The sequence below is a fragment of the Panthera pardus genome, unplaced genomic scaffold (assembly GCF_024362965.1).
Source record: "Panthera pardus isolate Hobbes unplaced genomic scaffold, ASM2436296v1 HiC_scaffold_22, whole genome shotgun sequence".
Classification (NCBI taxonomy): Eukaryota; Metazoa; Chordata; class Mammalia; order Carnivora; family Felidae; genus Panthera; species Panthera pardus.
In genome coordinates, this window is record NW_026526788.1 from 23,333,064 (window position 1) to 23,359,411 (window position 26,348).

Below are 26,348 nucleotides of genomic sequence, written 5' to 3' on the forward strand. Positions count from 1 at the left end.
CTGAGTAGCTCAGTTGGTTAAGCATCTGACTTCAGTTGAGGTCATCATCTCATGGTTCATGAATTCAAGCCCCATGTCAGGCTCTCTGCTGTCAGCACAGAGCCCACTTCAGATCCTGTCTCCCTCTTTCTCTGCTGCTCCCCTGCTCCTTCATGCACACATTCTCACTCTCTCTAAAAAATAAATAAGCTTTAAAAAATAATAATAAATAAAATAAATGAGCAAGACAATCCCCTTAACACAGAGCTCCTTATTCATCCACCTGGCTATTCTTTCTGTTGAGGCCACCATTCATCTATTCAATAAATATGTTTAGGGAGAACTTATCATGTACCAGACATTGCATTAGGCCCTGAGTCAACGTTAGTGAATGAAAGAGATGTAAGTGCCTGGTGAAGTCTGGAGTCTAGGGATAACAAGCAAGGAAATTATATATATATATATATATATATATATATATATATATATATATATATATATAATACACACACACACAAGCACACACACAGAATTACAGGCCATGATAAGAGCAACAAACCTAAAAAGATTGCTGCCTTGGTTCAATGAAATACTGTATGTAAAAATGCGTCATAGGCTATAAAATGTAGACCTTCAGAGACTTTTAGTTTTGACTAATGTAACACCTGCTGTCTTTGTGGCAGCCGGTGGCTACTGCACATGCTCAGTGCCTGAGATTGAATGGTGACACCACCAGTCCTTTTTTTTTTTTTTTTTGAGGCTTATTTTGGAAAGAAGAGTGGACGAGAACCTTTCTGTTGAGTTTATAATAGCAATTACAAGCTGATAAGGACAGACCATTCATCAAACGATCATACCTCCGGACTTTATCTCTTTGGGTCAAATGTTTCCTGATTGATATTGACTACCATATCTTAAGCAGCTTTGAACAGATAAGAAGCTAGAAAAGAAATTCCTTTTAAAGAGATTTGACAAAATTATGTTTTCTGATTTTTTTTCTTTAAGAAGAGAGATTAACTTCTCATTGTTCTTCTAAAAGAGTACAAAAGCTACCAAACTGTTGAATTGAAGAGAATCTAGAGAAGTTTTCATGGGTAGATACTGACTGCATTCCCACTGAATGCAAATTATCATCTGCATTGATAGTCTTTCCTGGTTCTGAAATTGGAAAGAACTTTCAAAATATTGAGAATGATCCTGTACCACAGATACTTAGGAGTAGACAGTTATTCCCAAGAAAAGATATCCCCTTGATTGCTATATATAAATGCCCTCCTAGAGACAGAGATGTGAGCAAAAGTCTTATAGGTTCAGTATAATTCATTTTCATAGAACATTATTTGTAGAAGCAACGTTTTAAAGGTGGGGAGGGTAGGTTTCTGACTGTGGGCCTGATATCCAGCTTCTAATTGAAATGACCATAAACATTGTAATTAATCAACTATGTACTCAATTATAAAGTATATAATTACATTCTGAACAGTAAAAAGCTTCCTAAAGTGTATATAAATCAATTAAACAGGGCAATACAGTAACCGATCACATAAAATTATATTTAATGAGATGTGTCATCTATCACAGTGTTTTCCACACAGTTCTTATCGTACATCTTTGTGATTCATTTGTGCCTTACTTTTTGCTGCAACGGAGCTCACAGTAAAGGAACCTCTTTATCTTGGTCATAGAATCTAGTGACATTATTTTGAGCAGACATACATGGGTATCTTTAAAGACCGTTTGGGAGTACGGGGAAGGTTGGGAGTCATTTTCTAATGGCTTTTGGGAAGGGTGACCTGGATTTGCCTGTCTGCCTTTACTGGTTATATATTTCCCTGAAGCAAGTGTGGGCATTTGTGCTGGTGGTCTTGCTCCTGAATCCACAACCGGCATCTGTCGCCTTGAAATTAGCTAGATGACCTGTGTTTGTAAGAGCTTCTGCAAGAGCTTCCAGGCAGGACAACAGAGGGATAATTAGAAAAGCATGCGAAATGCAAATCCTCCTGATCAAGTCACTGCGTGTTGAGAAGTATAAGGATAATAACCTGGTACCAAATCGTGCTGCCTATATGAATATCAGTCCTTCAGGTTCTGTGTGTATAATCAAGCAGGTCATTCCAAGCAGGCTAACCCAGGGCCAGTGGAACTTCTAGAAGCAAAGGAAAAGCACATTCGTATTCTTAACTTTGGCAAATTGTAAAGACTTCTAAAAAAATTGTTATAAGTATAGTCTAAGATGAGTTTCAGTCAGTGGATGCTCAAGAGACATTTGCATCTGGGGAAGTAACCCCAAAGCCCCTGGTCATGCACACCTCAGAATGGGTAATAAAAAATTGCTAAGTAACTCCTAAAGGCCTGGCTTTCTAATGTGGTGGTGATGCCACTCATGTACCTCTTTCTCACTCCTTTCAGAGCCCAAATGGCTTTTCCCTAAGCGAAGTCATTCTCATGCTGAGTAACTACACCCAATCTTTGCTGCAAGAAACCGAACCACACAGAACAACTGGCCAGTGCAGGACTGCCAAATGGGAGGATCTGAAAGGCCTTCTCTTCCATCTCTCAGGGAGCACATGTGGTTGTTTTGATCCCCACTTCCCTACATTACTTGCTAGCAGATACTTGGGGTGTAAACAGTTTGTTCATTAATTTGTGTGTCCAACCAACATGCTTTGACATCCAGCTATGTAATTGTGTGTTGCCCTGTGTGAGGATACAGGGTTAATACAATTAAGACACAACAGAGCTAACCTCTGAGGCACTCACATGCTAGTGGGGGCACTCTTGAATTAAACAGACACTTAGTATTTACATACTGTATTTAAGTATTTAAACAATATTTAAGTACCGTAACGGAGCTAAGTGAATTCTTCTCAGATTCAGTAGACAGAGAAGAAGATACTTATTTTTTTTAATTTTGATTATTCCCTTGAATATTTTACTGGAACTAATGTAATTGAGGGACTGGCAAGTTTTACAAGTGACTAATATATTAATCCCACTCTACCCTGTCGCCTTGTGGGATTGTCAGCTGAGTCAGGGCTTAAAAATGGAACTTGATGAGATTTGCTCTAAAGATGTTGACTAATACCAATTAAACCCCTAAACATCACACACAGATTGATTATGCCTTTTTCACTTTTTTAAAGACCCAAAGATGCACCTAGTTAATAATCTACTCCATGTCCTTAATAAAGAGCAGGCTAATTAAAAATTGTTTGCTAGCTGAAAATGAATAAATTAAGAATCACATATTAAAACAGTCATCCTCAGCCTACAGAAGGGGCTGAACACAGGCAGGCTACTTGGGGGGGGCGGTGGTGAAAGGGGTAATTGTGAGTCCTTTATCATCAAGCATGACATGTACAAATGCAGAGCCGTGTCATGGAGACAGGGTGCTGGGGTGAGAAGGCTCTCGGCAGGGCAGACAGCCAGGTTAGTCTCCCCTGTGTTCCTGATACAGAATGAAAGAGCAGGGAACAAAATGGAGTGTATTTCGTCTCGTCCCCCCTCCGATTCTCCTAATCCTTCCTATCCATCAGGCCATCCTGCCACACGTCCTGCACCCACCTCCTTGAATCCCTCTGTGTGTCTCCCCAGAGCCTTTGGCATAGAAGGTCCTTATCACAGCGATGCATGTTTCCAATCGTGTCTGGTCAGAGGGTAGCAGTCCCCACCTTGTGCTCTGTAGCCAGCAGCCTGGGATTTTCTCAGTTCCTTGAACTTGCTTTCCTCTCCCTGGAATATGTCTATCCCAGTATATGTCTTTCCTAGAAAAGAAACACCATCATCATCATCATCATCATCATCATCATCATCTCACATCCCTCACACTGGCCAGCTTCTTCCATCCTGCTGACCTCAGTTTAAGCATCACTTCTCAGAGAGGTCTTCCCTGGTGTTTCCAGGAGTTCAGCACCCCTTGATTTTCCCAGAACTCCTACTTTTGCTTTTTGAGAGCACCTACCCATCCACTCTCCCACAACCTCAGTTTTGTGAGATGAAGGCCAAGGGAAGTCTTGGAAACCCCCATGTCCCCAGGACATATCCTGCATATCCTAGGTGATCAGTGAATGTTGAAGGAATAAGCCAGTTATGACTCCCAGCAAACAAACTCAGTTCTAACTTCCCTAGAAAGTGAGAATATGGTCTCATGTTTCTTTGGTGACCCTCATGAGGCCAACTGGTGTTCAAGAAATATTTGTTGAAAACAATTCTTAATTGTGGTCTTATATTTACCTTAGCTAGGAATGAGAGGAGTTTCCTTTAATGATGTGTGGGACAGGGAGGAGAATGAACGAGCTTGGGCTTGTTTTTTCTTAGTTTGAAGGAGTTACATAAGCACAAAAAGGCCAGGTTATAGTACTAAGGGAGCAAGCGTGTGGAAAGTGAGCGCCAGTCACCACTGCAGTTGCTTTAGAGGCTTCTGCGCCTGGGCCTCCTGTAGAAGAGACCAGAGTCTGTTCCCTAAGAGGCCACTTTGAACAGGCTGCCGTACAGAGGCAGGTAGCACAGGCGCCAGGAGGTTGAATTCTGACAACACCTGGGTCTGGGTCTCAGTCCCCACTCACTGTTACCTACCTCCCTTGTGCTCCTGGCCAATTCCTTTACCTGTCTGTGCTTCAGTTTTCTCATCTAATTCTTCAGTTGGTGTTAATGATATTAACCGCCTCAAGGGGATATCATACGAGGATTAAGTGAAATGCTGCACGTAAAGCTTTTAGCACGGTGCCGAGCAGGAAACACTTCTTAGAGATTGACAGTGTGTACCACGAGTCACCTAAGTCAAGGGAGATCTGCTGTCCAGAATTGCTTGTGGGACAGTCTGAGTTGGCAATAGGGACACAGAGAGGCCTAGGATTGATCTGTCCAGAATATTCCAGAATCATGATGTTCTTGCATCTATTTTCTTTCTCCTTCAGCCCTCCCACCACCCTAACGCTCGCACATACTGTGTAGACTGCTCTCAGTTCACCATGCCCTCTCTTCATGGCTTTCCAAAAGTCAACTTGAAGGTTTACTATCATATTTTTTACTTTAATATAATTTTATCTCTGATAACAACCTCAGTTTTTTTCTTTGTGTTTAAGTCTATTATCCTCAATATATTTCAAAATTGATTTCATAGGAAAGATGTAATCTTTTTTTAAGTTTATTTATTTATTTTGAGAGAGAGTGAGTGCACACCCATGCATGCACCAGCCGAGGAGGGGAAGAGAGAGAGGGAAAGAGAGAATCCCAAGCTGACCCAGCCCAGACCCTGACATGGGACTCGATCTCATGAACTGTGAGATCATGACATGAGCCAAAAATCCAGAGAAATCCAGGAGTTGGACACTCAACCCACTGAGCCACTCAGGCACCCTGGAAAGACACAATCTTTGATTAGAATTAACCACGATGAGAATATAGGGCCAAGAAACGGTGGGAAGACAAATCTAAGACCCAGAAATAATTATCATCACAATAGTGGTGGTAGTGGTACTGATGTTGATGCTGCTTATGTGCCATTCACTCTGTGCCAGGCATTATTCTGAGCCCTGAATCATTTTCTCCATTTTACAGATGATGACACTAAGTTACCTGTGTGAACCATGTAGTGGAAAGAGTATGCAGTTAGCCTAGTTTGCCCTTAGGACTCTGATGGAAAATTATTTTTCTTCACTTAATATCCAACGAAAGAGGGAGATCATATTGCCACAAGTTCTACCTTTGTTTAGTTTAGACATTTGACTCAATTTATGGATGTCTATGTCTTTGTAGCTTGATCATGACTTTGGAATGTCAAAAAAAAAGTGCAGGCAAAACACTATAAAATGAAGTCTGCGTTTACTGGTAAGAAGCACAGAGCATTTGGCATCAGCAGAAAGCTTAGTCTTTGATGTGGAAAATAGAAGAGTTCTTGCTGTTTCCATTTGGGTCAGAGAAAGAGACGATCACTATATGATAAGTTTAGTGGGTTCTAAAGCTAGATGTAATAAGTGACGAGCCACAAGCTGTCCTGCCCTGAGGATATTCAAGTATGAAATACACATGTCAGGGAAAATGTGGTCAGTGCAGAACCACACAACAGGAAAGCAGAGAATATTTAATAAGATAAGTCCTGGTTATCCTGGGAGTGAGACTTGAAGAGAAGGCGATTTACATATTTGAGTGGGGGGCTGAAGAGGGATGATGGAAGAGACAGAGAGTAGGGGAGTAATTTATGGTGAATCATCTTACCCCCTGACAGACAGAAGCCAGGACTAAGGAGGAAATGCTTTATTTTAGGTAAGGCAGCATCCTCAGTTTTAAACAATTTTCCCCCTGTTTTTTGAAAGTGTTCACACAATTAATGCCTCTTCCATGTATTCAACAATAGTTGCCTAGCAACCATCAAGAAGCATTTTTGGAGCGCAAAGGGTCTAAAAATGAATGAAGAGAAAATACAGCAGATACACATTTAAGAGTAATGAGAACTGGTCTGGCATCCTTGGAGACTCACTGCAATGTCCTATTCATCTTGGACACATGCAAGGGGGAATATGTAAAATATAAGAGAAACCTTTAAGTGAGGTTTGCTACGCTTTTCTGCCTTCAGGCAGGACTGCTTTCTACCTAATTCCAAATGCATGTGGAGGTAATGAAGTTTTGGAAAACTCTTAAGAGGAAGGATAATAATACCTCCTCTAGTAACCCCACTTTTGGATCTGTAACCTTTGGCCTGAGACCACTAGGTAAAGAACATAGGTTAATCAAGAGCTACCTCTTCTTTGCAGGCTAGATTTCTATCATTGGCTGGCTCTCACAATCATACCTTATTTGAAATGAAAATCTAAGTGAGCTTCCAGATCAGAGGGCACAAACTCAGGTTCCAGAGGTGTCAGCAGGGAGCGCAGAGGAAGAAGGGCAGGTCAGGTCTGTAAGAAATCAGAAGCAGTGGATCCCTACTCTGTAGAAAGGAGGCCAGTGTTGTCAGATCTCTCAATTTTCTAAGAACAGTTAGACATGCTGATTTCTATGTGAAAATCTCATGACTTTAGATTGATGACAATGATTAAAAAGAAAGAAAGAAACAAACAAACAAAAAACTGTGCAAGCTAAGTAAATTATGGTACCAGGCAGATTTGGCCCACGCACCAGTCTTGTCTAATAAACCCCTAGTGTTATAGATGAGGAACCAGGCCTGGTGAGTGAGTATACTTATGCAAATTCAATGAAAATGTAAACTCCTTAAAGCCAAGAACTGTGTGACCTTCTCTGTTTTATCCCCAGCTGGACTAGCACAAGGTCAGGCATATGCTGGCAATGCAACAAATATTTATTGAGTCAACAAATAGTAGATGTTAGAAGCAAAACCAGGACTTGGTTCGGTCAGTAAGAAATCAGGACCTCAACTGCTTCTTCTTAAGTGACTCTTGTTTCCCCCTAAGTGGCTTTCCATGACTTTCATATGGATGGAATCTACTCTTCCCTTTAGCCACATAATGGCCTTGTTTAAACCAAGATTTGATTCAGGGAAATGTTCTTATAGAAACTCCAGAGGAAAAACCTTGCACCTTGCCTGGGTTTAAACCTTTCCATAGATTCGTGTGTACTGGGACAGCCATAAACAATAGATTGCTTTTCTTCTTGGCCTGCCATATTCAATTCCATTCAATTTTGTGTCTATTTCTCGAGCTCCTACAATGTGCAGAGTCCTCTGTATGGTGATTCCAAGATATAGAGGATCCTGCTGAGCCTGGGGGCCTCAGAAATGTTCAACAATTTCAGAGAATGAAGGTACTTAGCATAGTCTCCTTTTTATTTTCATCTCAATGTTTTTTTGATTCTACTTAGGCAACACTTTACTGTGTGGTAATTTCCTGACTTGACTTTTTCTTTGGAGATCTAAAGTGGTCTAAAACCTAGAATCCATTATTACCAAGACATGTTCTCCTCTTTTAACAACCTACTTATTGCCTCTATGATGAAAGGCTCTGCCGGAGTAGACAGGAGTCAGCCTCCATTGAGGTATACCCAGGGCTTGTGTCAAATGATCTTCTAGCTTTCATTGTATTTATTCCTTATTCTTGGGTTCTGTAAGGTGCTTATCTCTGTGCTGAAGGTTCAGGTGTATCCAGAGTATCAATAACTCTCCCACTGGAGAACCACTGGCCTCTCAAAAGCTTGAAGTGATGCACGATTTCCTTGTGTCTGTGCATATCATTACTGCACATATATACTGTGCATATATTACTGCATCATAGTATGTATGCAGTAATAGTAATAATAACGGCATCCACCACGTCTTAGTGTCTTCTAGGTCCCGAATAATGTGCCAGACATGTTGTTTCATTTTATCTCATTTATAGTCTTTGTCTGCAATTCCTAACCTTGCAAGATAGAGTCCCATTTTGGTAAATGAGCGTATTCAACCCCAGAGAGAGCTGATGATTTGCCTAGGGTCATATGATTGCCTGGTCTGTGAAGTAAATGCACAGCTACCTGCTTTCCAAGGGCCCTCTTTACCTCCTTGTGAAACTTCTGGGTCCAGCAGCAATTTCACCAACTTCGCCAGTGTTTTGGAGATGAAAGGAGAGACGCTGTATCGCTTTTTCAGAAGCAAACTCTAGGGGACATTTTAAACAAAGTAGATTATTTTGCATGAGACTGTGTTTAATTTCAGAACAGTGTCCTTTGCTGGAGAAGATAATCAGATGTAATGTCATCTGCAACCTCTCTGCGTGCGTGATTTCATAAGACTGGTGTAGCAGTTTATTATTATAAAATTAGTATAGCATAGAACAAACCCGGGATGCAAGCCAGACGAAATAGACAATGAATAGTTATATAAGGTTTTGGAAAGCACATGTAGTAGAACACAAGCTCACTGTATTTTCTTCTCAATTGTCTGCTGTTTGTTCATGTTTCCTTTTCAACATGATTGCATCTCAGTTTAATAGCACTTGCCATCTCAGGCTTTATGGTGCCAGGCCTGACATAGTTACATCCCCTCTGTGCTAAAAATATTGCATGTATATATTCAACCGCAGCCCGACATGTTTAGCTAATGGGTTACTCGGAGCTATGCGCTTATATAATTAAGTGATGTATGTAATTTTGTGTTAACACATTTGCAATGTGTGTTTTCCTGGTGATTGCAATGCTTTATTCTGTGTAAAGTGTGACATTTTAATTCCCGCTGAACAATTTCCTACCTTGATTCGCCTTGTTTTTGTGGCAGGGGATTATTTTGCAATCAAGATAAAAGCATTATTTATGAAATTTCTGGACTATCCCATTACTGGGAACTTTTAACTGAAGATCAATCTCCTATTCTATTGATCCCTTTGTTAAAAATCTTTATCGGAATTTAAATTTAATCTCTACATTATAGATTTGCCCCGACTTTTGTCTGAAGGCACATTTTTTTAGGCAGCTTTGCAGGGATGGGGTTCCTTAAAAAGTAATTCTCACTAGGCAGGCTGCCATCTTATCTTCCCCAGGGAACTTAACTTCTCTTAGGTATCACTGATTTCTTCCCTGTTGAGGGTTCTCCAGGAGAGCCAGCATCTCTGTGGGTTGGAGAGTTTGGCACACCAGGTCAGATCTATAGATTCACAGATAGGGCCTGTTAAGCATTTAAGTGATTGACAAAGCTGGGTCTCAGAGTTACATAATGTGGGCATACACGCTTTCTCTTTATTAATTGTAATTGTGACCAGTGGAAGGTGCTACAGACAGGAAGGTGAGCCACCAGGGATAACCCAGCCATCTTGCCCTCTTCAGAGGTTGTTTGTTTTCTCCAGTGGGATCAGGAGTTAGTTCAGTTTCATAAACATGTATTAGACTCTTACCAAGTACCAGACAGGGCTTTCAGAATACAGTACAGAGAGAGTTACTTGTTCAGTGAACATCTATTGAGCACCTACTGTAGCGATATTACAGTGACCAAGACAGAGTCTGGTGAGGGAGAGAGACCTACAAGTTGAATATGGGATGATAGGGGCTAGGGTAGAAGCATGCTTGATGTCGAAGCTACTGACGAATGGTTCCTCCTCCAGCTGGAGGTGAGGAGAATAAGGACACTTTTTAGTGGGTGTGATGCCCAGTGCTGGTCTAGGAGAAAAAGTAAGAGTTGGAGCAAGAAGGACAAGGGTGAAGAAGGAAGGGTATCATCAGAGGGAAGCCCGTGAGCATGGGTACGCAGGGGTGAAGCCATGAGAGGTGCTTGCAACCTCTAAGGCATTTGTTAATTGTTGGAAGATAGGGCGAGGTCACTCCAAAGCAAGGTCTGCTGTGGTCCATTCTCCTGACCCCTGAAAGTCCTGAATTCCCCAGGCCTTTCCTCAACCAAGGAGGCCCCCTTCGTTCTTCAGCACAGCCCAACGAAAGCAAGCAGGTGGCAGGCACTGATGCCAAATGCTGGAGTATTGCCCCGATGGCTTCCCACGTGCTTGCCTCTTAGTCCCTCCCATTTGGGTCTGAACACACTTTCTATGTGGTACACAGAAGTTTCGCCAGGAGGACCCACAGGCTGTGCACTCCAAGTGAGCTATCTCAGTTGTATGTTTTGGCATTTGAACACAGTGGGAATGTCCTTGTCAGCTCCCATTTGACTTTATTAATTGCAATTCCTTGGGAAGTGTGTTTTAGTAATGTGCTCTGGGATGACAGAGCTCGCCCTGCAGAGACCCAAGAGGAGGTAATCAGGGCCCATTGAAAAGCCATCTGCTGGTAAGTCACTGCTGCTGATCCCACGCAGCCAACAGACACCATTGTCTATCACAGCTCCGCCACTAGCTGTGTGACTTCAGACAAAATTGCAGACTCTCTGGGCCTCCCTTTTCTGATGTGTAAAATAAGACTTTGGACTAGTGGTAGCTGAGGTTTTTCTTAAACTTGGGAATTCCAACACTTTATAAGTTTCTTGAATGAAGAATTCTGCAGTCGTAACATCTGTGGATTCACCAACTCCTAGCAATGATCTTTGGCTCCAACTTCATATGAAAAGCCAAGAACCCCTTTCTATACTTCATGTCTTTTTTTTTTTTAAGTTTATTTATTTTGAGACAGAGAGAGAGAGAGTGTGTGCAAGCAGGGCAGGGGCAGAGAAACGGAGAGAGAATCTCAAGCAGGCTCCACACTATCAGCTCAGAGCCTGATGTGGGGTTCGATCCCGTGAACCATGAAATCATGACCTGAGCCGAAATCAAGAGTCGGAAGCTCAACCTACTGAGCCACCCAGATGCCCCTATACTTAATTAATATCTTGTAATGATTCTCTGCCTCTGCATTTTAGGAGATCATCTACACTAGCCCTCAAATCTAGATTTTAATTTTTCAAGATACAAAGGGAATCATTAAGCCTCTGAACATTCCTAGAATATATAGCAGTATGGATCAAGTAACCCATTTTATTAGTCATGTTGCAAGAGGCTGTCACCTAGCAGCTCTGCATTGTTTCCAGGCTCCGCCCCCACCCCCACTTCCCTGAGCCCTGAGGCTGTGGTTAATAATGTCAAAAGAATGTTTTAAAATTGCTCTTCTGTTGATTCCAAAGAGTCAGAGCCCTCACGTGGTTAGAGTCCTGGGCTAGGAGTCAAATTCTAAATTTAATTCCAGCCTCTATGAATGTCTTCATTTCTTGCCTCCTTACCATTTCTCGAGGTTTCGATTTTCTCATCTGCAAAATAGGCATAAGATGCCTTGCTCCACAGGGATATTGGCAAACAGCTTCGTTGTGCACACAGATTAGCTTTATATCGGAACAGAATATAATTTTCCATTCCATAATAGGAATGAAACAAAAGCCCTTTTGAGTGTGCACCTTGTGTAAACGCCCTCTGCTTAAATTCTGATGGATTTCAGAGGTCAGCAAATCCCTCCCCCTTCTTTAATATTATTTTTTTTAAGCTAAACAAGGCTAACTAGGGAATTCATTTTGGTATAAAAAGACATGAAAGAAAGGGTATTCGAGCTTGCACAATAGTACAAAGAAGAACAAGAATCATCATGTTTGCTAAAGAACTCACAGCTGTTTAATTTTATAGTAAAATTACTTTAAGAACTTTGCTAATTCAAAGACAGACCCAAACAACTGTTGTTGCAAAACTGAATTTCCACGTGTGAGTGGAAAAGCCAAGTTAGATTAATCTGCCCCTAAACTCGTATTAAACTCATATTAGAAATACAGAGCATTTTTGTTAATGCAGGTTAGAGGAGCGGCTGTTATCTGAAGAGAAGACACATAAAAAGGGAAATGGTACATTTGCTAGTAATATGATGAAAAATAGTTTATGTTCTTATGTACTTTGCCCCCAGCTTTTTCTTAAGCTGCTCAGTCTGTTTTAATACCAGGTTTGTTTGCTTTGTGGGGATGGGCCTGTTAGGCAGGAAATTGTCGAAAAAGCATACAGCAGAAATTTTAAATGCTGTTTTTAAAAATTAAAATTAAATACCAAATTGAGTACCCAACCATTTATTAAATTTGGAGTTCAGACTTTTATAAAATTTTATCTTTAGAGGATACGAATGAACTGTGTACCTATACTTGGTTCTGTAAATTCCAAGTTTCCATATGTTGCCTATTGTCAAAAACAAATAAACTTTTCCTTATTTTTTTAAAGTGATTTTCTTCCATATTAGGGAATTATTCAGACTTCTTTCCTTGGTTCCTATAATTCCAAACCAGTTGGAACATCAGTCTATTTTTGGTTATGAAGGAACTTTTAAAATGTGGGTATGATTTTTTTGACGTTTCTAAATCTCATAAAGATCAATTTGCCACATATATAAGAGTTATGGTAGTAAACATAGTGAAGTCATTGTATACTAGGATGACAGTTCTAATTTCCATATTATGAGTCACCCCCTCCCAACCCCCGTCCCCCACCTCCATCCCCTCTGCATGGGAGGGCTGCTAAATGTACATTCTAAAACATATACAGCAACATAAGGTTGTGATTTGTGAGTGTTTCTGTCAAGGATGAATGTTCTTACCTGTATTTGATTAAACTCTGTTAGTTTCTGGGTTTTTATGGTCTTCCCACCACATCACATAGATTCACCACAAGAGGGCAACCAAGAGTTTACTTTCAAGCTAACAAAGCTAGAAATGGTTTTAATATCAGCTAAGTGTTTTTAACTTGCTAAGGATTTATTTCCCCGCCTTCCGATTGCCACACATGCAGCCTCTGAGTTTCCACGAACAACGAATAATAATCCAAATAAAGTTCTTCTGAGGGGAAATATAGACAGACTGGTGCAGACAAGAGCTTTTGCCCAAATAAGGATCCTTTTTTGGAGACCCCATGTGTTAGATAACCATCAACTGACAGTTGGTCATGAGTTAATAATGTTGGATGCTGAAATATGCATACCATGTGCTATAAAAAAGTTTGGAGGACAAAGACAAATACTGCTAAAGTTAGATATTAGAAACATACCAGAGGTGTGCAGACTGCTTCACTGGATGAAGGTGGAATCTGCCAGATAACTTCGTTTTAAAAATGTTATAGGTACCACACAGGAGAATGTATGATATTCACTGCACAATTTGTTGCTTTTGCAGGGATTTGGTCTTAATCTCTCTGCATGTTACTGCCTTAAGAGCTATAGCAACTCTTGCCTTCTAAGAAAAGAAAATATTTCCTAAGCTTATTTCCATTGCTGCCATTGCTGTTCTTTTATTTTTACAATGGGAACCCTAAAGGGGGGGGGGGGGGTAAGGTTCCATAAAAGAATACAGGTGGATGTGTAGCCCTTTGATTGGCCTGTTGTATTTGGAGAGCTGTTAACTGCTAGTTCTGTTTCTGTGTTGTTGCTGCAACAGGAATCCAAAGGTGAGGGGTGGAGCGAATAGGCTTTGATTTCAGCTACTGTGACCAGTTATTTGAGAGGCTGGGACATGGAGCCAGGTGGCCACTGGGCAGCTGCTGTCTTCTTAGAGTGACACCCCAGAGGCTCCTGGTGCTAAAAATGAATGGGGAAAGAATGTGTCTCCTCCTCTGCCCCCTAGAGTTCAGACCTTTTTGTTCTGTCAGCTTTTCTGGGTTTATTGGAGTGCTTGTCTTCAATGAATAATCTCACTTTTTCTTGTATAAAAAAACCATGGGAGTTGAAGCATCTTGGGAAAGCCAAGAAGGCCGTGCCCTTAGGTGACTTGAGGACTGACTATATCTGATCGCTTTTCTTACTTGCAAATGCAATCTCCAAAAAGAAAAACACAGCCAGACCATGAATTTATTCAACAATTTGTGGTTAAGAAGATTCTACCTAACAACTAGCTGAAATCACTGAAGATCTATTTTCTCTTACTCAGTTTGCAAATGGCTTACATTACACCCAACCCACATTGGTAGCTGGAGAGAACAGTTAGTAAAATTAATAATTAGACAGCTTCTCTTTTTCTCTGTCTCTTCCCTCTTCTCCCCAAGTGTCCTGTCAAGGCTTAACATTTGCTTTGACATATTAGTTAAGGAAGTTAATGAAATAATATCTTCACTGGGGCCATTGAGTAACCTTGAGTCAATGATTACCAGATTTGAATTTTACTAAGGAAACACCTCAGGTTCAGCAAAATTCTCAGATACTAACATCTGTGTATGACTCTCCTGCATATAACAGCAAATAAAACCCTAAATTTCACTGAAACTTTGAATCAACGCTCTTGCTGATTATTCCCGCTTCAGATGTTAATCTTGTTCTGTCTACTCTTTAACACATTTCCAAGGACGTATCTATAATCATGACATTGAACTGACTGAACCAGCATCCCCCAAAAGAAAGATAATGCAAGCCACATGTAACTTAACATTTTCTAGTAACCTCATTTCAAAAGGTACAAAGAAACAGGTAGAATTATTTTAATAATGTGTTTTATTTAATCCAGTATCTTCAACATAACATTTTGATATGTAATCTATAAAATGTCATTAATGAGATATTTTGCATTTTATATATTGTCCTGGAAATCCAGTGTGTATTTTATGCTCGTGGAAAATCTTAGCTTTGTACTGGACATATTTCCAGTGCTCAGTAGCCCCATGTGGCTAGAGGTGACTGTGTTACATAGAGCAGCTCTAAACAGTTATAGAAACATTTTTTTCTTACACTGAAAAAAAATGAGAAGCAGTTCTAACCTCTTCTGCGTATTCTTCTTGTTCATCGTAAGATTTACATTAGGATTTCTGATGTAGTTATCTGTCCGTGTTTCTCCAGAAGGTGACACACACCCACTCCCACTGACGGAGCACTCTAGCTTGCCCTGACTCTACACGCACAGCCCAGACCCTTGCTGTCCTCATTCTGGACCCTCACTCCACTCTGCTCCAACACACACACTGTTCTCTGCCGTGGGTCTAGGAGTTCCTTGGTATCGCAGCAGAGCGATTGAAGTCGTTTTCTGGTATTGGGGCTTGTATGTACCCACAAACAAATCAAGCTCAGAGATGCCACTGGTAGCTCGGAAAGGGAAAAAGGGATGGGAAGGCTTAATGTGAGAAAGAAAAATGTGTAAGTCTCAGACAAACTACAGTAGTCATCTTTTTTTATTTTTTAAGTAAGAGACTATCCTTTTTCAATTATTCTTTCTGAAAGATAGAAAAGCATAAAGAAAGTGAAAAATCCCTTTTAAGTACAAATTCTTTTTGGGATCTTTTAAAAAAGGGATTGGAAGCCTATTACTTGATGACCTTTTACTTTTTCTTATGTGTATGTGTTTGAAAACCTGAAATGTCTCTCATAACATATTAGTCTAAGTCTGCCAAAGTTAAATACCTCCATGCTAAACCACACATGCACTCACACACACACACACACACACACACACACACACACACACACACACAATGTCTCTTTTACTTATTTCCAAGTAGGGAATGTTTTCTTGAGAGATGTAGCAAATCAATTATCCTCAATGTTGAAAATGGAATATCTCATTTCCAAACCTGGAGAAATGGCTGACCAAGAATGTTCTGTTTATAGAGAGTTTAAAAACTGCTCTGATATTTGCTGCCCCTTGCAAGGCTGTTCAACACAAAACATGTAACTTTCACTTCTGTGCTGTCATGCTCAATAGTAACACCACAGAACATATCAATCATGTACTAGAATGAGTGGGTCTATTGGTTGTAACAAAAAGAAAAAAGAGAGAGACAAAAAGTCTCTATGTTTAAGAGGTCCTATCTTTATACATTTCATAAATTATAGAAATCAAAATGTCCTTAAGAAGTATTTTCAGACTGGATCTTTAAAATAGCCTAAAACTTAAAAAAAAAAAACAAGTATCTTAAATTAATATTCTATTCTTACAGACAATCATACAAAGAACAACTAAATCTGTTCATGGAATAGTTTTCAAAAAATGGAAACGTAAGTTATTTCAAAATCTTAAGAAAAAGTACATAGTAAGCATTGAAACAATGCACTTCATCTAATTATTAACAGCTTTCATGCAGGTTTTTCCTCAACACCCAACATGGTCTTCTCCATTAAGAGAGGAGGCTGGGACCCAGGGCCTGAAAAAGGGACCATGGGCACCAGGCATCCAGGGAGAAGAATATAGCAGGAGAAATGAGTTGCTGGGTAGATGTGAAAGTAGAAGTTTGAGACCCTGTGGCATTTTTAGAGGCCCTTTTTGGTTTTGCTGGGTTTGCCACTTCATGACGAGACCTGACTTCATGACAAGATCTTGCAGCTGGGGGCAAGAAATCAGACCTTTTGTGCTCAGTAGTAACACCTAGACCACACCACCACCTGTACTCCATGTACCAAGCTAAGTCCTCAGGCATCCACTCTGCCCTGATGTTTCTTTTCCTTTTTCTTTTTTTAAGTTTATTCATCTGGAGAGAGACACACACAGCACGAGTGGGGCAGGGGCAGAGGAAAGGGGAGAGAGAATCCCAAGCAGGCTCCGTGCTGTTGGCACAGAGCTCAATGTGGGGCTCAAACCCACAAAACCACAAGATCATGACCTGAGCCAAAACCAAGAGTCGGACACTTACCCGACTGAGCCACCAAGGCAGCCCTGCTCTGATGTTTCTTTACAGAATTGTAAATTTCGTACTTTGAAGGCGAAAGAGTCTTCCATTGGCTCCTGATGCCATGGTACATAGATCTCATACCCTCAGAGACAAACATTTGTGGGACACCTGGGAGCCACCCCCTCTGCCCCTTCAGCAGGTCCTGAAGGGGACCTTTCACTGAGAATGGTTTCCATGAAGGATACTGGGCCTAGCCAGAACAAACCAAAGGGAAGGTGAGCGTTTGAAAGGTCAAGCATGGATTTCCATTTTCATCCCTATTTCCAGAATTCTCTCCTTAGAAAGTCCGTCTTCTGAAAACCCAGAATCTCTCTTCACTCCGCACCTTGATTTCATTCCCAGATTTTCCTCTCATTCTGCAAGTGGTAGTGAAAAGTGTCCGTAATCCCTTTCTTCTTTCCCAAGGCTCTTGTAGACAAGCCTATTCTATACTTCTAGAACATTTCTGCATTCCTTTGGAACTCACTACATTGTTTCAGAATAATATAGAGATAACATTTGGGCATTTAAATTTCTCTCCTCCTCAAGACACAGAGGGAAATAAAGATAGAAATCTGCCTGTCACTGCTGGTAAAACCTGACTAAAAAAGAGGTTTGCTTGTGTTTTAATGGCAAGAATGCGTGGAGTCACATGCTTTCAAACCAATTAGCAATACAGATGAGCTAGCAAATCGAGTTCCGTTTATAGGGTGGGGGAAGGGGATAAGTCAAATAATCTGTGTTTTTAAATGTTTCTGAGAAATGAAGACCTCCAGGGCAGAGAGAAGGCGGATCAGGAAATAGCTATGCAAATCACATGCCTATGAAATTACTAAAACTTTGATCAGGGGCATTAACAATTGCTGCAGCATTCACAAGTATGAAACAGAGTGAGTAAGACGGGCATGTTTTGGAAGGGATTACAAGAGTGTTTATGTACATGGTTTGTTGAGCAGTCAATGAAGTCCATGGCCATTTTGGACTTAAGCCGCCAAAGCAGTCCAGGTATGACAAATGCACTAATACGTTCCACTCTCATTAGTGACTCGTGGGGATCTCAGTGATTTTGACCAAGAGCCAAAGTGGTTGGACCTCATGTAAAGTCTGCTTCATGTCTTCCCCCCACCCCCACCCCCTTTCTAACAACGTCACTGCTCACCCTTCACAGGAGGTAGAAGTGGATCTGGGTTCTGAGAGAGTGTAGTGCATTGGAAATGCTAAATTGTTGTTATGGACACTGTGGTCCAAACCACACCAGGTCTAAAGCACACTTGGAAACTCAAGGCGGCCATGACATCCAGAGTGGCAGTGTGATCATCCCTCTGGGGCAGGTGCAGCCTTCGCTGTTCAGGGCTGTGTGGTCTCGGGGACATTTGAGAGTGAGAGCATCTGCGGCCAGGTCTAGTCTCGGTTCATGACTCTAAATTATTATTTTTCATGGCTTTATTTAAGAAAAAAAAATTACTCTTGAAAAGGGAACTGTCAGAACAGTTACAGAAAGCGATGACATTCTTGCAGTGTTTTGGTTTGTTTGTTTTTTTGTTTTACCTTCCTATTGCTTTGAAGTCATCATTTAAGGTTAGAACACCACACAAGATAGAGTTTTGCTGGTCTGTGGTCCCGGGTGCTCGTTTCTTTTACAACACAGTTGCTTCTCCAACATTCCTGTTGGGCCTAGAAGATTGTTTATAGGAAAACAGAATAAAAGTAAACTTGAAAATTTTTAAATCTATATGTAATTAACGCCCTGTGAATTCACAGAAAGATTCAGCTAATTAACAGACGTTAAGTACTAGCAACCACAGATTCCTGGCACCGCTCTATTAGGTGCGGGGTAGTGAGTATATGGAAATGCTGTGGATTTGAAACAAACATTTAAGGGTATCATTTATGAATTTTTAAAATAAAAATGTTGGCTGTAAGTTAAAGCCAAAACGAGGGCTGAGAGCTTCTGTTTTTCTTTTCTTTTTTTCCAAGTATTTGAAAACTGAAATTCTATAAGAGATTATCTGTGAAATGGCTCTCCTTTATTACACCCATAAATTTCAGGAGTGGCTCTGATCAAGCTTTCTGCCATTCTTGGTTTCTAAATCTTTTAGTCATACATTAATAACTTTAAAAACACTCATCCTATTTTTGTTGTAGTGAAAGAGGAAGTTTCTAAATAGTCAAAAGGGAAACATTGAAAATAGAACACAGTAAATGATAACTAAATTAGGGTATTTTTTTTTTCCAGCAAGAGCAAAGCTCCATGCTGAAACTTGCCAGAGTATTTTAAGATTATTGTCTACAAAGAAAATGTAGCAGAGAATTGAGATCCTCAGAGGAAAGGCATTACAGAAATGCAAAGTATTATCAGCAATGTGCATTATACATGGACCAATGTTTCTCAGTCCCTAATGCATCAGTCAGTGGACTTTAGTTTTCTGGCTTGTGTTTGGTGTTTAAAACACACACACACACACACACACACACACACACACACACCCCAGTGCGGACACGCACGCACAACTTGCAAATCAAGTGAGTTAACGCTCTGCCAACTTCCTCTAGATATTGACCCTAGGGGGTCAGACTCTTAAGAAAATGATGCCTGGTTTTCCATCCTCCTAATTGCAGTCCCCCACCAACAAGCAAGTCCTATCTCTAAGTGGAAGCTCACAGAGAATTTCTCGAGAGAATATGGAGCTGCGCTGGCAACAAAATCGTCTCTGCAAAATGAGAAGAAAGAGTTGTTAACTGATGAGTCAATCCAGCTTTTATAGCAGTTTATCTTCGTGGTATTTCCAAGAGCATAAATGTTATAAAAAAAGAGAGACGGTCATGACAGGAAGAACACAGTAGAAAAAAAACAGGGACGTTTAAGCCAAAAGCAATTTACTTTGCCAGTAACTGGTTACATTTCCTTTGTTTTATTATTATTATTTCAAGGGTTGGGATTGAGCTGAAAGTTTCCCACACCTGTGCTGTCCTGACACATAACTTTGGCAAAACCCATAGAGAAGTGAATATATAAATGAATGCCTGGAAACTCTGAACTTTAGATGCTTTAAGAAAACAAACGAACAAAAACCTTGTTTTGCTATATTGTCTTTAAGAAAGCTATATTGTATTGATGTTTGAATGAGTTTTACAAAAGGAGAAGACAAAACACGTGGATGAGATGTCAAAGTGGCCGGTTGCCGACTCTCCTGGGATTAATGCCTATAGAAATAGCAGTGACTTCACAAAGGTGAATACTTGTTAATTTCATGGCCCTGAGTAAGAGGAACAGATGGGCAGTCAGAGAGGAAAGATTTTCTTTTTTTAAACCACAGAGATCTTTCACTGTTCTTCTGCAGTGGGCAGAATAGTCAGTGGCCCCCTGCAAAGGGGTGATGTGCGTGGCACACGAAGTTTTATTGGAACTCTGCGGCTTTAGTGGAAGTCTGTCACCTACTGCTGAGTCAGGATTGATGGGGACCCTGCCCTGCCTCAAGTCTGGAGGATGCTGTTTGCTGCCTGAGATGGGCTTTTAGTTCCCTTGTACCGTGTCGTGGTATTTGACTGTTTTCATTTAGGGAAAGCTCCCTGGTGACTGCCAGCCCAAGTTAATAATATAAATATCTCATTATGAGACAGACTGAGTGTGTGTGTCTGTTAGAAGTTACTTAAAGCAGGGATGTTGGATAAAGTCCAGTTGCCCGGGTTGGATCCTGTTACCAGTAACCAGTTGCATGACCTAAAACAACTAATTCCATCGCTGTCTCAGTTTCCTGGTCTGGAAAATGGGGATAATAACGGCGCCTTCCCGTTGGTTTGCTGTGAATTTTAAATGAGTATTGTATGCAAAGTGCTGACTGGCACAGAGAAAGTGCACAGTAAATACCAGCTATTGTTATTATTCATGTGTAATATTGAAAACATTGAATTCTGTGAATGAGCGTGGATTATATACACATGCAAAAGTAACCGAGCATTTATTGCTTCACACTAGTTTGTTCCGTAGCGGATCTAACTAGACCCAGTTATGCTATCAATAAGTGTACTGCTGGCCTCCCGCACTCCTGAACACCACCACACCATAAAGCATTTGTTTTCACTCACTTCCCTTGCAAATGATATGTTTTCTTGACTCTGTAAGAAAAACAAAAGTAGCCCAGGGACCAGAATTTTTACTCCCCCCGCCCCCAAAAGCCAGCTCCTCGGTCCCAAAGCTTTGCCCAGGGTCTTACGGATCTAAAAGGTTTCAAATTGTGTCATGGGGGCTCCCATCCAGTTCTGCATTCTCTGTTCTCCCTGGGACTTTGAACATCTGCTCATCAGGGCACTGGTTACACTGGGTACAAGATCACAGCTCATCTAAGATGCCAGACACAAAGGCTTAACAGTCATCAGGAACCAAAGGCCTTAGGTTTTCAGTCTCAATTCCCAGAGCAAACTTCCTGGTCACTGGGTTATGTTCCCAGAGCTCAAGTGTAAATAGTAAAGGCGAGCAGATTTACAGGTGCCCAACATGACAGGTATGCACAAGGCCAAGTGTGTGGGTCCGGCTCGAAGCTTGAAGGAGTTACATGTGGGCATCTTTATTTCCATTAGTCACTTATTCATTCAACAGATTTATATTATGTAATGCCGCCTCCTGGGTGTGTGCTGGGCAGGTGAGAGATGAGTCTGACATGGTCCTGCCCTTAAGGACTCTCCAATTTAGGATAATAATAAGCCATAAAACCCAACTAAAGTACAAAGAATACAGTGATACCTTCCATAAGAGAAAGTCAGAAAAAGGAGGGCAGAGGGGAAAGGAGAAGAGATATTTGAGTTTGAGGCTTGAGTGATTGGTGGGATTTGCCCAGCCTACCTGAAATGTCAGCGACTTGCCTCATTAGGAACAAAAGGCTTTTTCTCTTGATCAAATCCCATTGAGAGTTTAAGTTTGTGTGACCAGAATATTAGGTGCTAGCCTGTTCTAAATTTACAGTTCTCAGAATCTGTTGGGGAAGGGCACATGTGCTTTTCTGGGTTCTGAAAACAGCTCAAAGAATGGAGAAAATAGACCCGATTTGAGGATGACTTTATTGTCGGTTCCCGGAACCTTTGCCTTTATTTAAAACAGCCTGTTCAGTACAAGTTCTATCTAAAAGGCCTTTGGGATTTGAAAGCTCTTCTGGAAATAAATGCTTTTAGGTTTAAATGTTTTGGAGGTCTTTTTTTGCCAAAATGTTAGGAAGGAGAGACCATAGTTAACAAATCTGAGAACGGAGGCGATATTGTTTTGTTTCTTTTAATGAAATGTCTCAGACCTACCCTAAGTTCTGTTTGTCTCTCTGTCAGCTTTCTGCTAGGCTATTATTTTGATAAGGGACATGAAAGTACATCATTCCCTCGCGGTCATTAAAGTCTTAGCACTTGAGTCGGTTGTGGAAACACTTCTGCGCGACACCAAAATAGTCCACGCCCTGGCTCCAGGCTGAGGACCGGGGCAGTTCATGGAAGGTGGCATTAGGCTGTGACAGGAGAGCAGGAGGTCAGGATCCACAACACAGGCCCGATGAAATCACCAAGGCGGTGCAGGGAGGGGGAGAGAGCAGAGCCCTCCCTGCCAGTCTGGCAACTCGGCAAAGTCCTCAGAGCTCATCCCACACACTCCGTGCTAGTCACTGCTGTGTGTTTACATGAGTAATGGAGCTGCCGGGGGAGGGGAGTCGTAAGCACAGCGCTGAGCCTGGCAGCTTGCACTTGCGTTCGCGTTGGGAGGGAAGCTGACATCCACACCAAGTCAAGACTTCCAGGGACGTGGCCGGGAAGCAGTCACATGCTGTAGCTTTCATGAGCACAGACATCCTCAGGCAGATGTTTGTCGACTGGAATGGGTAATCGCTACTTTCTCTTTGCTTGATTTTTGTCTGCGAGGGTGTTTACCTGTGATAATTCCAGGCTGGCTTTCGGGGGTGGACTTCTGGACACCCGTCTGGGGTGGGGGGGGAGAAGAGAGGGGAACGGGTTTGGGAGGGGGAGCCAGAGCCCCACAGCCACTTTTTAAACTTTTGCCGGGCTAGAAAGGCAGCTCTGCTCTTCTGGGCTTTACCAACAGCACAACTGTTATCCACGGTAGAAAAGCGAGGGCGCGGGAGTCATGTTGAGGAGCAGAGTGTAAAATGTCCTAAAACCACTGGTTAAATGTGTGATGTAAGTAAGATTAACAACAATTAAGAGCGTTCTAGTGGTTCAGATTGGCACCGTCGTAATCCTATCTTTAAGCAATAAAAAAAAAGCGCGGGTACCTCGACAGGGCTGGGAAAAACTGCTCAGGATACAATACAATTCACTAGTTTGGAACCGTTCAAGGGCTGCTTGTTTCACGGTTTGTTTTAATTTTGCTTGACTTGCGTGACTGATGAAGCTAAATATGAAAGCTGATGCCGGACAGTCCGAGCACTAGGTAAACAGCAGCCTTTTTTTCCCCTGCTTTCTGTATGGATCTTAAAGGGATTCAGGCTCAACATCAAGGATGAAATAGAACTCTGCTTTGCACCTTGTCTGTGGCTTTCAAAAAGTATAATCTTCACAGAATCAGGCTAACCCCAGTGTGATCTTTGGAAGTAATTTTAAATAACCCTCGATATCTTACCACATTGAGAAGGAAAAAGAGAGCATGCTGATTTAAATGTATCAGCCAGATTTGTTGAGATTTGAAACATGCTGGTCGCAATATTATTAGTAAATACTTGTAAGAATATTTTTTGGATTGTTAACTATGAATGTTCTTTCTATAGCTCTCTCTCTCTACTCATTTGTATCATATCAACTTATTTGTATCATAATTTAAGAAACTGCTCATGTCTCCACTTTTGAAGAGAGAGGTTTTCAAGCGCCACATTACTATGATACCATAGTGGGCTGGCATTTCACCTAGGTTTCTGAAAAACAGATACAAAACAAAACAAAGACTAATCTCCGAGCCTGGCTTCGGGTGGACTTTCAGCTCAACATGTTTATTTTCTAACAGTAGGGAAGTGCCTTTTCCTTACCATTGTCCTTGAGAGCTGAGAGCTTCATTTTATTTACACTGATTAGACATGTTAAAGTGCAGTAGATTCGCTTGGGGAAGCATGTACAGAACTGTGGAGTCTACCAAGGTGCGGCCCGTCAGAGAGAGGAGCATAAAATGAGATGCGTACGTTTCTCTGAACAGTTTAGAGGGCACCGCTGTAGTAGCACTCATGGTCTTTCGTAAGGAAGCCCACGCCCATGAAAATGTACATCAATTTGTTCTTCGTTTGTTTTCAGCGCCAAACCTTAAAGGCAGACCACGCAAAAAGAAGCCATGCCCACAGAGAAGAGATTCGTTCAGTGGTGTTAAAGATTCTAACAACAATTCCGACGGCAAAGCTGTTGCCAAGGTAGGGTCATTTGCTCCCTGGTATCCATTTGGCTGCATCTTTTTATTTTTCCTCTTTCTCTTTATCTCTCTGCTCTTGTGTCTTGATGGCAGTTTTTAGTGGAGAATCTGACTTTGGTATTCACAGCCCTCTGTGTCTGTTCCCGCCACCTCCTCTCCCCTGTGTGGCTGGGGGAAGGGGGAGTGGAGGCATTTTGATTAGTCAACAGAAAGGCTTCCCACCTCCCAGGCTGGCCGGTTGGGTAAAGGACAGATGATTAAGCGCCCACGTCATTGAAGCTGAGATTTCATAGTAGGTGACACAATGACATAGTTTACTCTGCTTGTGTCAAAAATAGACCAAGCTGAACCATCCTCTTTCTGAACGTGTTCATCTAAATATGTTTCAGAGATTAACAGAGGATGAAATTAGAAATGTCTAGAATTAAGCTTTTTAGTGATTTTTTTCCAAAGTCACCTCTAATTTACCTTAGATTAAAACTGAAGATATTTACCTACATAGCAAAAGAGTTACACATACACATGCAGCCATATATACATTTATGTCTTTGTAAAGATCTCCAGTAACGCAGAAGGAAAATACAAATGCTAAACTCTTTTTCCGGGCGCAGGCCCATTTTGCCAAAGAGTTCCGTGGAGTCTGGAAAGTGCACACCTGAGGGACTGAGCACGATGAGGGGTGAAGTGTCACTTCATATTTTTAGACTCACTCTTTTGACTTTTGTGGGGGTGGTTGGTCAGATTTGCACGGTTCTGTTTACTGGGTGTTCATACTTAGGTATTGATTCTGTGCCAAAGACAGCATTAACCCCTTTAGGACTCGAATTGAAGACCAGATTTCAACTGATATTATGTTTCCAGATTCAAGGACTAAGTGTATGAAAATGGACCATTTTGGCTAGTGGTGAATTTGGAAGATGCTGCTGTAGAAAAATATGAATTCGGCTCTGGGTTTGACAGTCTACTATTTTTCTGCCACATGTGCCAAGCCTCTTCCCAGTGTAATGGAAGCAAATCTGAGACATTCACAGTTTATAAATCTTATTTTTAGCAGGTGATTGTTATATCAGGAAGTTCTGATGACCTTTCTGTTAGGGTTTCTTCATGCTTCCAAGAATGCAAAGGGTTAAAAAGAGATCAGCCAGTAGAAATGTGTATTTTCTGTCTAAAAACAGATCTGTCTTTCCTTAAAGTTATTTTTGTTCTGCTTATTTAACCTTCTGCAAATGAGTGCATGTGGGTACCAAGAATGACACTCTAGTAATTTGGACATCTCAGCCCTAGAACTGCCTATCAGCTTCCGTAGTCTTGAAGAATGTCAGCAGGAACAGTTTATTCCCTGTGATGTGGTTTGCAAGATACCATAGAATGGAGCGAGAAGGTTTTAGGATCTTTGCATTGCACAGAGTTTGCACTGCCAGTGTCTCATGTTGGCACCCTGCCTCATACCTCCAAGGTGACATCATGTGTTTACCCCAGTATGTTCTGTACCTGAGCCCAGCAGGATGAAGCTCCTTCCCATGTCATTTGGAGCTACTAAGGAAGTATGCCCCTGGGAATTTTACAAAACTCCTACAAACTGATCTGAAAGAACAGCACCTCCAATATTTCTCACCATGGAAGGCAGCTCAAGACTCACACTAGGATCCACAAAACCGAAGAGAACACAAACCTGCTCTGTATGAGATGTTCACTGACTTCCTAGGAGGGATAGTGGTCAAACCTGGGTTTTCTAAGTGACCCTTTCCACCCCCTCCCACCAGTGCTTCCATTCAGTATCTTTACAAGGAGGTGGGTCACTCTCCCACTGGTGGACTGGTCTAAACACCCAGCTCTCCTCAGACTCTTGGATTACAGTTTTGCCTTGGCTGCTTTCAACGGGCCTGGCAAGATCAGTTCTACTAGAAGAAAGAGATGAATAGGTATGAAGTATGGTGGGCTTGTCTCTTGGCACCAACAGACAGATGTAAAGTCTCTACAGAATGAACAAGCCACGTCTGGGCCCAGAA

At 41.4% G+C, this 26,348-nt stretch overlaps 1 protein-coding gene across 2 annotated transcripts in view; it reads left to right on the forward strand.

Moving 5' to 3' along the window:
* ARID5B (AT-rich interaction domain 5B) overlaps positions 1 to 26,348 on the forward strand; it is a 180,479-nt gene that overhangs the window by 112,355 nt on the left and 41,776 nt on the right. The window contains exons 1-2 of one of the 2 annotated variants that reach the window (XM_019444285.2): positions 22,389 to 22,810; positions 24,228 to 24,340. In XM_019444285.2, coding sequence (XP_019299830.1) covers positions 22,807 to 22,810; positions 24,228 to 24,340 — 117 coding nt within the window. In that variant the 5' untranslated portion in view covers positions 22,389 to 22,806. Of the gene's footprint in view, positions 1 to 22,388; positions 22,811 to 24,227; positions 24,341 to 26,348 lie in introns of those variants that run through there. The other variant, XM_019444284.2, reaches the window with a different exon arrangement.